This window comes from Sminthopsis crassicaudata, chromosome 2 (genome assembly GCF_048593235.1).
Source record: "Sminthopsis crassicaudata isolate SCR6 chromosome 2, ASM4859323v1, whole genome shotgun sequence".
NCBI lineage: Eukaryota > Metazoa > Chordata > Mammalia > Dasyuromorphia > Dasyuridae > Sminthopsis > Sminthopsis crassicaudata.
This window is the reverse complement of record NC_133618.1, coordinates 37,256,179-37,269,198: the sequence shown is the minus strand read 5'-3', so window position 1 is coordinate 37,269,198 and position 13,020 is coordinate 37,256,179. Positions and strand designations below refer to the sequence as shown.

Below are 13,020 nucleotides of genomic sequence, written 5' to 3'. Positions count from 1 at the left end.
CCTTCCGGGTCAGGAGGCCGCCCGGGGCTCGTCCGCCCTCCGCTCTAGGGCCTCTAAGGGATCGTGATCACTCACGTGCTATCAGGAGATGTTAATGATGAGGCGCGTGCCGGGAGCGGCCCAAGTGCTCGGACTTTAGAGCGGCCTCCCCCGGGATAAAGGCGCCCGCCCGAGGCTGCCCCTGGCAGGAGGCCGGGGTGATCCGCCCAGGAGAGACCGGCTGGCTCTGGGGACAGAGAGCAAAGGTTGGCGAGTGCCCAGCTAAGGGCCCAGGCTTCCATGAGGTGCAGATGGAGGGGCTTCGGAGACCCTCTGCTCCACAGGATGTTTTGATGAGAATGTATCCCTTGGGTCATTGGGGGGGAGGCGACCATTCTCTGTACTCAGTGATTTATACCTTTATAAGCTCAAATTAATGTGATCTTCTCTATCTGAGCATCCACTTAATGTTTCTCTATCCAGCTGTTGTCCGCATGCTTCCATTCTTTCTTCTAGAATTCGTTTCCAAACGTACTATACCCTTATTATACAATTGTTATTTATTTTCAGAAACCAATTAGTGTCATTACTGTGTCTCCAGTTTTCCTGCGGAATTGATTTAAACTGCACTAGTACCACTGAATGTCTCCCCTCCATCTGCTTTCTGATTTCTAAAGTTTGCTTTTCCTGGGATCACCACCAATCAGAATCCCACGGGGGGGGGGGGGGGGGCTTGCTTGGTGCCCACAAGTTGGTTGTTTAAAACGGCAAAGAACAGAAATTTGTTTTGTTTTGTTTTGTTTTTAAGTAAGGGAAAATTTTTGTAGTAGCTTGCTGGCTGAAAATGGGGAACTAGCAATTCCACTGTGGAATCATTTTAGTCTTAATAAATGAAAGTTAAAAAAATTAAAAAAGGAAGAAAAAACCCACTTTGTTCTATGTTTAAAAAGTTGGTCCACAAGACTGTTGGTCACAATCAATGACCTAAGGGGACATAACATAGTCATCTGCTGCTATTAGACAAGTGATTGGTCCAGACATTCAAAAATATTTTGGGGACTTTTCATGTAGTTGTAATCCCTGTCACACTAGCCTTGGTCAAGACAAAACAAGGAGAGCTTCAGTTACATTCCTGTAGGGAAACAATAGAGAATCACTAGCTCACTGCAATGAATTAGATCTAGTTTTATTCATGTAGGATGAAATCAGCTAAAAATGAAGATCAGGATTGTTCCATAGATTCTTGTCTTAGTTTCCTTGAGTATTGAGAGTTTAAATAGTATACCCAACATACATAATGTGTCTTAGAAGGGTCCTGTGCTGGAATTTTTGTAGCTCAGGCTGGTTCTCTATCCACTTTTTAATGGCTGCTTTTATCTAAGAATAAAAGAGATGGTATTAGGCTGCAGAAGTCCTTGAATTCTTGTGAGAGGATTTTGGATATTCCTTTAGAGAACTTAAGTGATGGAGTTCTCTTTCCTGACAGTATATCACTTTCTCTAGTGATCTTCTTTCAAATCAGTAATTTTTTTTTTTTTTTTTTTTTTTTTGCTGAGGCAGTTGGGATTAAGTGACTTGCCCAGGATCACACAGCTAGGAAGTGTTAGGTGTCTGAGATCAGATTTGAATACAAGTCCTCCTGACTTCAGCACTGGTACTCTATCCACTATGCCACCTAGCTGCCCCCAAATCAATAAATATTTTGAAATAATCTACTGTGTGCTAGACACTGTGCTAAGCACTGGGAATACAAAAAGAGGCACAAGATAGTCCCTGCTCTCTAGGACCTTCAATTCTAGTGGGAGGAAAATGTGAGTAGCTTTGCCTGCTCTTGAAACTAATCCACAAACCTTTTGATGTTGCACCTTGGGCTTTCATCTTTCCCTCTTTCCTAAACTTCCTTGAACTCCTGAATCAGGGACCATTTTATTTTTTTATTATTATTTAAAATTTTTTTTAAAATATTTTTTATTTTTTATTAATTTTATAATTATAACATTTTTTGACAGTACACATGCATGGGTAATTTTTTACAACATTATCCCTTGTACTCCCTTCTGTTCAGAATTTTCCCCTCCTCTCCATCCCCTCCCCTAGATGGCAGGCATTCCCATACATATTAAATATCTTATAGTATATCCTAGGTACAATATATGTGCAGAACCGAATTTTGTTGTTGTTATTGTTGTTGCAAATGAAGAATTGGATTCGGAAGGTAAAAATAACCTGGGGAGAAAAACAAAAAATGCTAACAGTTTACACTCATTTCCCAGTGTTTCTTCTCTGGGTGTAGCTGATTCTGTCCATCATTGATCAATTGGAATTGGATTAGCAAGCAAGATCATTTTAAAGAAGGCATTAATAAAATAGACAACTAAGCAGTTATAACAGGTGCATAAGAAAAATGGAAAAAAAATTAGCTTTCTTGGACCAAGTTTATATGCAGGCAGTTTGTTCTGCATAAGGATTTTTAAAGCTTGATAAGAATAAAGAGAGAGTACCATAAGCATGGGAAAATATTTATGCCTTAATATTAAAAAACCATATGACTGAGAGAACATAAATGTCTGCTGATCTGTATTCTTCCTCTCCTGTCATTGCAAAATCTTTATGAGAAGCATCTCTTTATAAATTGAAGGTGTCTTCAAATATGGGTTGTAATGACTGCATTTGCACCCTGGATACCTTAGAATCAGCCGGAGTCAGGATAAGTAAAAGTCCTTGATCTTTATTGTTGGAATTTTGGGGTCCCTGTCAGGGGAATGTCAAGGGCTACAAATGAGCAAATGCAAGATAACATGGCATGTGAGGCTAATTACCAATTGGACAATTCTCTATTACCACATGTTTGGAGGATGACCCTCTCCAACTATTCTGTGCTGGCTCAATTGATGGGTGTGGACACAGAAGGGGAAGTGAGATCAGTGGGTGGAGTAGGAGGAGGAGATTGATTTATTCTCCTGGCTGTGGAGAGACAAAAAGGAGGTGCCAGGATTGCTAGATCTAATCCCCTGACCTTGACCACTTAAGACCGACAATAAAGACTTTTGTTTATCCTGACTCCTATTGATTCTAAGATATCCAGGGTCACAACATTTTGGCGTCCAATGTGTGGGCCAAGCACCATACTTCCACTGAAGTCCTCCAGTGACCAGGAAACTAGGTGAGTATTTTAATAGACAAATAAAGAACTTACTTTGTTAAGGGCTAAACTAGCAATCTCTTATAGCTGAAATGGGGCAGGTGTTAGGAAAAGATTCCCCGCCCCACCCCTACCTCATAGTGGTGCTATAGAAAGCATTCTTAAAATAATTGAGGAGCAAAGTTTACTTATAACCTGGATACAGATTGCTAAACTCTTGGGCACATTAAAATGCACATCCCCTTGGTTCTTAGAGGAAGAAAAAATAAGTGTAGAAATTGGAAACTTGTGGGAGAACAACTTAAAGAATTCTACACAAAAACAGGGCCTCATTCAATTTCCACAGAGGTATTTTATATATATACAATATAATTCAATGGCCTTAAACTATCTTGCAAGTTGTAGAAAAAGAAAAAGTTTTAGAAACAGCCGGATGAGAAAATGTAAGGGAAAAAAGAAAGACAATAAGCAATCTCAAGAACTTGCCCGAGGGCAACGGGACTTAAATGAGACCTTCACAAAAATTGTACAAGGACCAAATGAACTCTTTACTGATTTTGTGGGATGTTTGCAAATAGCTGTCATATGGACTAATGGTGAAAATAGAGTAACAGACACTTTTGTAAGGCAACTTGCTAAAGAAAATGCCAGTGAAAGATTATACTAGGACTACATAGGGATGCTCCTTTAGAGGAGATCATAAGACGCTGTGCCACAATGGGCACAAATGCCTTTTATAGCCAGGCTATGATGCAGACTTCCCAAGATCTGAACATGGGAAGACAGGGTCCCCTTTTGGCAAGGGACTTCCAGAGAGACTCGTCAATGCTTTCAATGTGGTAAAACAGGGCATCTGAAAGCTCAATGTTGGCATAGAGACAGAGTGAGAAAACAGGGTGGGAGAACAAGACCCAAAACCCCATGTCCAAAATGCAACCGAGGCTTCCATTGGGCATCAGAATGGAGACTGATTCAGGGAAAGGGGATGAGGGGCCCAGCTCCAAGGCCCCAGGCAAAAAACACTTGGGGCATGATGGCAGCCAATGCCACACCCAGAGAGTGCCTACAAGTCCAATACCCAGACATGACCAATCAGTCAGGAAGCTACCTGATGGGAGAAAGGGATTACAATTGGGGAGAATAGAGTTGTATGCAGCTGGGACAATTGAGATACCCCCTGGAGAGGTAAAATCTGTTGCCCTCCTGCCTATGGATCCCTTGCCTCCAGGCACAGTAGGCTTGACCATTTCACCTCCTGAGAGTACTTACAAGACAGTGTTCATTCATACACTGATGTGGGAAGCTGGGGAATGTGTAGATAATATCCCAGTCACTAATACAGGTAGACAATGTGTGACTTATCAACCAGGGGAAGTAGTAGCATCAGGTTTATTGATACAGAGCCCTAATAAGCAACCTGGTGATTGTCACCCACATTCTGACTCCAAGCAGAAACACTCAGGAATATACTGACAGCAGCTGTGACAGCTGACCGATCTCTGCTCACCATCTATATAAATGGCACACCATTAGAAGGACTGGTGGACACAGGTGCAGATCGCACAGTCATTAGAGGTGCCAACTGGCCCAATCACTGGCCAAAGACTAAGGCAGACACCTACATGTCTGGGGTAGGAGGATCAATTGCAGCTGAAGTTAGTGCTACCCCTTTAAGATGGACTTTTGAAAATGAAACAGGAGTTTTTACTCCTTTTATAGTTGAAAAAAATCCCCATCAATCTGTGGGGAAGAGACATTTTACAACAATTAGGGTTAAAAATGAGTACTTCAGTTTTTTAGGCAGGGCTGCTATTGAAGGCCTGCCAACACTTTCACCTGTTCCTATCCAATGGAAAACATACACCAGTGTGAATAGAACAGTGGCCCTTAGGTAGCAATAAAATTCAGGCCTTAAGAGATCCAAGGTCACAGCAGGGGAATAGATATAGGAATCTCCACACCTTCTTTCTCTCTGTCCACCACCAAAGAGTGTTTCCCACCCTCCATCTAGTCCACCCTCCCAATACCTCTTTTCATTCACTGTATACACCCACAAATCCAGCACAGATTGTTGGGCCAGGTCATTCTCCAAGAATATGCTAATAGAGTATTGTCCAATTGGTAATTAGTCTCAAGTGCTTGGACTCAGTGCGACTCAGTTTCAGCCTTTTACAGTGGATAATTTACAAAGAGGGTTGCATAAATTAAAATCATTCAAGATTGTTTGATAGATATCATTGTAAATAACCCTGTTCAGGGATGTTCTGATCATAAATATCCTATGGACATTTGACAGTGGTCTTTGGCACTATGATGGAGACTCAGTATAGAGTCCAAGAAACTAGGCATTGACCAACACTGAAAACTCTATGCCAAGATAATGTTGAAATGGCTTCATGACTTGGACATAAAGGGTAATGATATAAACAACTCAGGAGAATAAGGGATAGTCTAACTCTCAGATTTGTGGAGAAGGAAGGAATTTATGGCCAAAGAAAGCTAGAGAGCATTGTGAAATGTAGAGTGGATGAGATATTGATTGTGATAAATTTAAACATTTTTTGTGCAAGCAAAACTACTGCAACCAAGATTAGAAGGGAAGCAGTAAAATGGGAAAATATTTTATATGTAATGTTTTCTGATAAATGCTTCATTTCTAAAATATGTAAAGAATTGACAGGGAAGCTAGATGGCACAGTGGAGCACCAGCCCTGAATTCAGGAGGATTCAAGTTCAAATCTGGTCTCAGACACTTATCACTTCCTAGCTGTGTGACCCTGGGCAAGTCACTTAACACCATCCTCAGGAGAAAAAAAAAAAAAAAAGACATGAACAGGCAATTTTCAGACAAAGAAATTAAAGCCATTTCTAGTCATATGAAAAAATGCTCTAAATCATTATTGATTAGAGAAATCCAAGTTAAAAGAACTTTGAGGTACCATTTCATACCTCTCAGATTAAGTAAGATGACATGAAATTACTGAAAAATGTTAGAAGGGATGTGAGAAACCTCGAACACTAATACAATGATGGTGGAATAGTGTGAACTGATCTGTTAAGGTTATTAATCTGTTAAGGTGCTAAATTGGTTGTGTGGTACTTAATTCTCTAGCTCAGAATTGACATCTTTAAAGAAGTTCACACCTTTAGAATTCCCACAAGTCCATTCTCTGGGAGGATATAAGGAGCCAACATTGAATGGGGATGTCAGTCTGGATTGGGTTAAGGAGAAGACTTCGCAGGAGAACTTCAGGGAAGCTCCAGGAGATTCAGATTGAGGATTCAGTGGATTCACAACTCTAAAGGGAAAGCCTGCTCATGGACTTCCGGGAGATTCACAACTATAATTGACTTCTGGGAAACCGACAATCCCACACTCTCAGAGGTGCAATCTGATTCCAACATTCAAGGAGATTCAGAGTCTGATTCATTCCCACATCAACCTTCATGCTGGCTGGAGGCTTTGGATTCAGAGGGAGGTAGAGACTGGAAGATTCAAGACTTTGAAGGACACAATCACTCCTGCTGCATTTTGGGGATTACTGGTAAGAAACTAAAACTAAGGCTGCCTCCCCAAGAAACCTCCTCCCAGAGAACAATTGTATTCTAGAGAAAGAGAACATTACACTGATCCAAACATTCTAGAGAGTAATTTGTAATTTGGCGCAAAGGTTATGAAATTGAGCATATCCTTTGACCTAGCATTGTCTATAACCCAAAAAGATCATCATAAATGGAAAATAATCTATATGTTCACAAATGTTTGTAGCAGTCCTTTTTGTAGTGGCAAAGAACTAAAAAATGTAAGCCTGAATAAGTTGTGCCCTGAGCGTAATGGAATATCACTGTTCTATGTGAAATGAACAGGAGGATTTCAGAAAAGCCTGCAAAGCCTTACATAAGCTGATGCTAAGTAAAATGAGTAGAACCAAGAGAGCATTGTAGATAGTAACAAGATTATGTGATGATCAGCTGTGATGAGCTTGGCTCTTTTCTACAGTGAGGTGATAAGGGAGCTATCCATATCCTGAGAGGGAAAGAATTATAGGGATTGAATATGCATCAAAGCATAGTATTTTCCCCTTTTTTGTGGGTGGTTGCTTGATTTTTTCTTTCTTTCTTGTTTTTCCCCCTTGTGATCTGATTTTTCTTGTACAGCAAAATAAAGATAGAAATATATTTAGAAGAATTGCATATGTTTAACCTATATTACTTGCTTTCAAGAAGGGGAAGGGAGGAAGAAAATTTGGAACAAAACATTTTACAAGGGTGAATGTTGAAAAATTTCTTTGCATGCATTCTGAAAATTTAAAAGTTATTATTTAAAAAGAAATAAAGAAAAGAAAAATTTTTAAAAAACTAAATTTATTTCATTTTTTGGCAGTATTTTGAGATCCAAATGTCTCCCTCCCTTTACCCCCACCCTCCTATGTAGGTGATTTCTGAAGTCTCTTTCATCTCTGAAGCTAAGATCCTGCAATGTTTCAGAAGGTATTGACATTCCAAGATGTTGCTGTGGAATTCACCCAGGAGGAATGGAGCTATTTGGATCCTGGCCAGAAAATCATGTACAGGGACGTGATGCTGGAGAACTATAAGAACTTTGTCTCTCTTGGTAAGCTAACTTCTTTTCAGTCATTCAATCAAATCTAAGTAGTGAATGAAAGTAAGATTGCAAGAATTGAAGGGCAAAGAGCAGGACATGGCAGAGTTGGGGGAAGCATCCCATGGTCACCTGCAGAAATGGCAGGGAGAGCATCATGTGTGAGCCACTGCAAAGTCAGAGAATTTCATCTGTCCTGGGGCTGAGGAGCTTGGATGAATTTGAATTTGCTGGACAGGGAGAGAGAGTCACAGAGATACCTTTCATACAGAGAGGCATTGAAATATTTGAGAAATTTTTGAGCAGTTATTGTTCTTCCCAGACAAAAAATCCTTCTTTGCCCAGCTGGAAATGAGCAATTGCATTCTGTAGCCCTGTAGGCTCTTTCTTTCCTCTCTCTGCTCAGCCAGGCTTCAGATTCTCCATAGAGCCCCAGGGCAGAGAAGGAAAGACTTCTCTCAGCAGACTAGGAATGGGTGAATGTGACCCCATCTGTCCTGTGTCTGCACCAAAGGCTCACATTTGCTGAGGGAAACATTCTTCAGGGATCATTGATTCTTCTCTGCTGGGATTTCCAGACCTGCCCCTTTTCTGTAGAGAGAGACCAGGACTGAGATCTGGAGTGTCTCTGTGTTCTCAACACTTCTTAATTATTTCTCCTTGAGCAGGGCTTCCAGTAACTAAACCAGCTGTGATTTCTCGTTTGGAGAGACATGAAGCCCCCTGGCTATCAGAGGAAGAAGACTCCAGATGCATTTTTGAGGGTAAGTAATAACCAGGAGGGCAGGGGGTGCAGTCCCCCCAGTGCCAATCCTGGACTGAAGGAGCTTCAGGGTTCTGAGTTCCAGTCTGACTTCAAACACTTCCCAGCAGTGAGACCCTGGACAGGTCCCTTAACCCTGTGGCTCTCATTTGTGACATGATGTGGAGAAGGAAAAGGCAAACTCCTGAGATATGAATCTCTGCCCAGAAATCCCTCAGAGGGGCTTACAAAGGGTCAGATGCAGCTGAAAACCCCTGACGCAGAAATCTAGTCAAGGAAAGGACTCACTGCCAGCAGGAGCTTGACTGGGTCATTAGAGTGAGTTACCTTGGAGGGGCCTGGAGCTCTCTTTCAAGAGCCATAGGCCTGAGAAGAGAAGCTGTGGTTGTCCATCCTGCACTCCTCCTTTAACTTCATCTTTCATGTCAAGAAATGGTTTTCTACTAAATCTGCCCTGGAATTCCTCTGTAGTCTTAGGAAAAGCTGTAATTCTTGTAGCCTTCTAACTATATGCTAGGTTCTGTCCTTTATTTTTTTTTTTAACTATTTAGTCTTCTCAAATTATTTAATTATCTTTTTTCTCTTTGAAGAGTCTTTTCTGAGAGATAAAGGTTAAAGAACTTTCAGATTTAATTAAGTCTGACCTCTATTTAAAAAATCAGACCATTGTTCCATCCTCTTTCCTATTTTATGTTCCTTCCAATTGGTCTCATTCTTTTCAGTAGACTGGCATAAAGATGCCATCTATGCCTTCCTCGTACTACTTTCCCTTTCCCACTTTAAATTGGTGCTGTCAGCCATTTCACTGATGAGAAATTGTGTTTAAGTCATTACTGACTTTAATAGTAACTATAACTAATATGCTGGGAGCAGATTTACTAGTGTTTCACCACTGTTTTGAATTTTAAAATTTTAAATGTGAATTAAATTTAAATTTAGAATTTAGGACATGAAAGCCGGCTCTAAGGGTCTGACATGGTGCCAAACATAAAGAGCACCAGCTTCCCAGTTAGCAGACCTGGGTTCAGAGCCTGCCTCTAATACTTTTAAGTGTGACATTGGACAATTCACTTCATCCCTCAATGCTCCTTTTCTATGGTGGCCTTGAGTTTTGTCCATCACTTTGTGACCTTTTTGGAGTTTTCTTGGTGGAGATCCTGGAATGGTCTACCATTTCCTTCTCCAGCTCATGTGACAGGAGGAAACTGAGGTCAACAAGATTAGACATCAGTCTCTCAGTTAGAAAGGGTCTGAGAAGAAATTGAACTCAGGAAGATGAGTTTTCTTGACTGGAGGTTCAGTACTCTATGCAGTATAGTGGGGACACCTTTCTGTTTGATATTCTAGGCAACTCTCAAGCTATAACTTTCATAGAAGATGGAAACCTGCTTTGGTCTAGGGCAGGGGTTCTGAAACTATAGCCCATGGGCCAGATGCAGCCCGCCTGGTTATGGCAAATGGGCTGAAGGGGGGGGAGACAGAGTGTGAGTTTTTGTTTTTACTATAGTCCAGCCCTCCCACAGTCTGAGGGACAGTGAACTGACTCCCTATTAAAAAGTTTGAGGACCCCTGGTCTAGTGATTTTCTTCATAAAATCACAGTTTAAATTACCATGTTTTCTTCAGTATTACCAGAGATCAACTTCAAATGTAGTCATCTACGGTTTTAGAATGACTGTTTTCTCTCTGAAAATGTAAATGTTTTTGAAGTCTTGGAGTTCTGTTACTTTTCCCATCTCCTATTTTTGGGCTTCAACTCCCTTTTGATCATGTTTCTTCCACTTTGTCCAAATCAGTTACTCTTCTTCAATGGAGAGGACTGAATCTAGAATTGAGTATAAAGTAGTTTTCTTTGCTCCATAATATTGTGCAGTGGGTGCTGATGCGTTTTTGTGTTTCTTTTAGATTCCCCTGTTGAAAAAAGAGAACGTGAAGTCAAGGAGTCAACTCCAAAACAATGTATTACTAGCAGAGAGACGTCCAGAGAGAGAATCATAAAGGATGCTTTCTGGGATTGTAAATTGGGAGAAAATTGGAATCATGAAACTGGATTAAAAAGGCAGATAAACAACCCAGAAACACTGTCCATGAAGATAGTAGTTCAGCACAGCAAAACTTCATCTAGCAGAATTTCCATGCTTGACCTTTGCAAGTTTAAAAAATACAAGAAGCTTTATAATTATGACTCAGAACTTAATCATTACCATAGAGTGTGTTCTCAAGGAGAACCTCATAGAATTAATGAATGTGGTGAAATTTTCCACATCAATTCATGCCTTAGTGTACACGGAGGAATTCATACAGGAGTGAAATCTCATGAATTTGGTGAATGTGTTAAGGCTTCCAGCTACAATTCAGACCTTGCTGTTCTACAGAAAAATCTGGAAGAAAAGCCTATAAACCAATGTAATAAAGGTAAGAGAACTTCAAGTCAGAGGAGAAATGTTTGTCAACATAAGAGAATTCCTACTAAAGAGAAACTTTATAAATGTAATGAATGTGGGAATGTCTTCAACCTTAAGCGAAACTTTAATAGACACAAAAAAATCCATACTGCAGTAAAACCATATAAATGTCAAGAATGTGGAAAAGCCTTCAGTGACAAGGCATCCCTTAATAGACATGAGAAAATTCATCCCGGTGAAAAACCCTATAAATGTAATGAATGTGGAAAGGCCTTCATGCGGAATGATCACCTTAAAAGGCATAAGAAAATTCACACTGGAGAGAAACCCTATAAATGTAATGAATGTGGAAGAGCCTTCAGATATCTGGGAAGCCTTTATTCACATCAAAGAATTCATACTGGAGAGAAACCCTATAAATGTAATGAATGTGGAAAAGTCTTGAGGCAGAAGGGAGGCCTTGTTTCTCATCAGAGAATTCATACTGGAGAGAAACCTTATGAGTGTAATGAATGTGGGAAAGCCTTCAGGGAGAAAGGAAGCCTTAATAGACATAAGAAAATTCATACTGGAGAGAAACCTTATGAATGTAATGAATGTGGAAAAGCCTTCAATGATAAGGGACATCTGAATAGACATAAGAAAACCCATACTAATATGAAACTATAAATGTGATGAATGTTTAAAAGCCTTCAAATGCATGTGAAACCTTAATTTATTTAAGAGAATTCATATTGAAGAGAAACTAACAAAGCAAGGAATGTGGAAAAACTTTTAAGTGGTAGAGAAACTTTAAAAGACATGAATCCATACAGGAGAGAAGCCTTTAAATGTACTGATGTTGAAGCAGAATATAATTGAAATCCAAATTTTCAATGTACTGAAATTCAGAAAACATTCTCATACTTCTCAAACATCAGAAACAGTGAGAATGTTATGTTGTGATCCACACTCAGTCCCCACAGCCCTCTCCCTGGATGTAGATCGCTCCCATCATGACAAGATCATTGCAATTCGTCTCAATCATCTCATTGTTGAAGAGAGCCACGTCCATCCGAATTTATCTTCATATAATCTTGTTGCTATGTATAATGATCTTAACTGATTCTGCTCATTTCACTTAATATCAGTCCATGTAAGTCTCTCCAAGCCTTTCTGAAATCATCCTGCTGATCATTTATTACAGAACAATAATATTCCATAGCATTCATAGACCATGATTTATTCACCCATTCTCCAGTAGATGGGCATCCACTTAGATTCCAGTTTCTAACCACTACAAAAAGGGCTGCTACAAACATTTTGCAAATATGGATCTCTTTCCCTGCTTTAAGGTTCTCTTTGGGATACAAGCCCAATAGAAACATAGTTCTGAATTTCTCTCCAGAATGGTTGGATTTGTTCACAATTCCACCAATAATGTATCAGGCCCAGTTTTCCCACATCCCCTCCAACATTTGTCATTATCTTCTCATCTCACTCTTTTTGATATTGTTTGCTTGCATTTTGTTTACCTATGTTCTTTCCTTTTTGGTCTGATTTTTCTTATAAACAAGAGAATTGTATAAATGTTTACACATATTGGTTTTAACATATTTTAACATGTATAACACGTGGATTGCATGCCATCTAGGGGAGGGGATGAGGCAAAGGAGGGGAAAAGCTGAAACAAGGCTATACGGGGTTCAATGTTGAAAAATTATTTGTGCATATGTTTTGAAAATAAAAAGTTAAAAAAAAAAGATACATCAATTAATTCATACTAGAGGATATCTAATTGTAAAGAGTATGAGAAAGCTTTTGGCCAGCAGGAAAACTTAGTAGATCCCGTAGAACACATAATGGATAGGAACTTTTTCAGTGTTACTTCTTCTACATGAAAATGGTTTTATGAATTCAAGCAGCTATAATAGATTAGACAGTTATCCAGGATCTGGAAGTTTCTATAATAAAAGATCAGAGGGTCTGGAATACCATATTCCAGAAGGGAGTTTCAACCAAGAAATAACTATCCAGCTAAACTGAGCATCTTCTTTAAGGGGAGGTGATGGAGCTACAATGAAGTAAGAGACTTTCAATCATTTGTACTGAAAAAAAAAAAAAAAACAAACAGAACTAAACAGAAAATT

At 39.7% G+C, this 13,020-nt stretch overlaps 1 protein-coding gene across 1 annotated transcript; it reads left to right on the top strand.

Annotated features, from left to right (window-relative positions):
• The first annotated feature begins 6,077 nt into the window (after positions 1–6,077).
• LOC141554183 (zinc finger protein 10-like) lies at positions 6,078–12,569 on the top strand. The gene is given in 5 exon segments (XM_074285817.1): positions 6,078–6,666; positions 7,557–7,736; positions 8,393–8,488; positions 10,392–11,553; positions 11,555–12,569. Coding segments are annotated over 4 exon segments (1,437 nt in total). The 5' UTR covers positions 6,078–6,666; positions 7,557–7,600; the 3' UTR covers positions 11,598–12,569.
• The last annotated feature ends 451 nt before the right edge of the window (positions 12,570–13,020 follow it).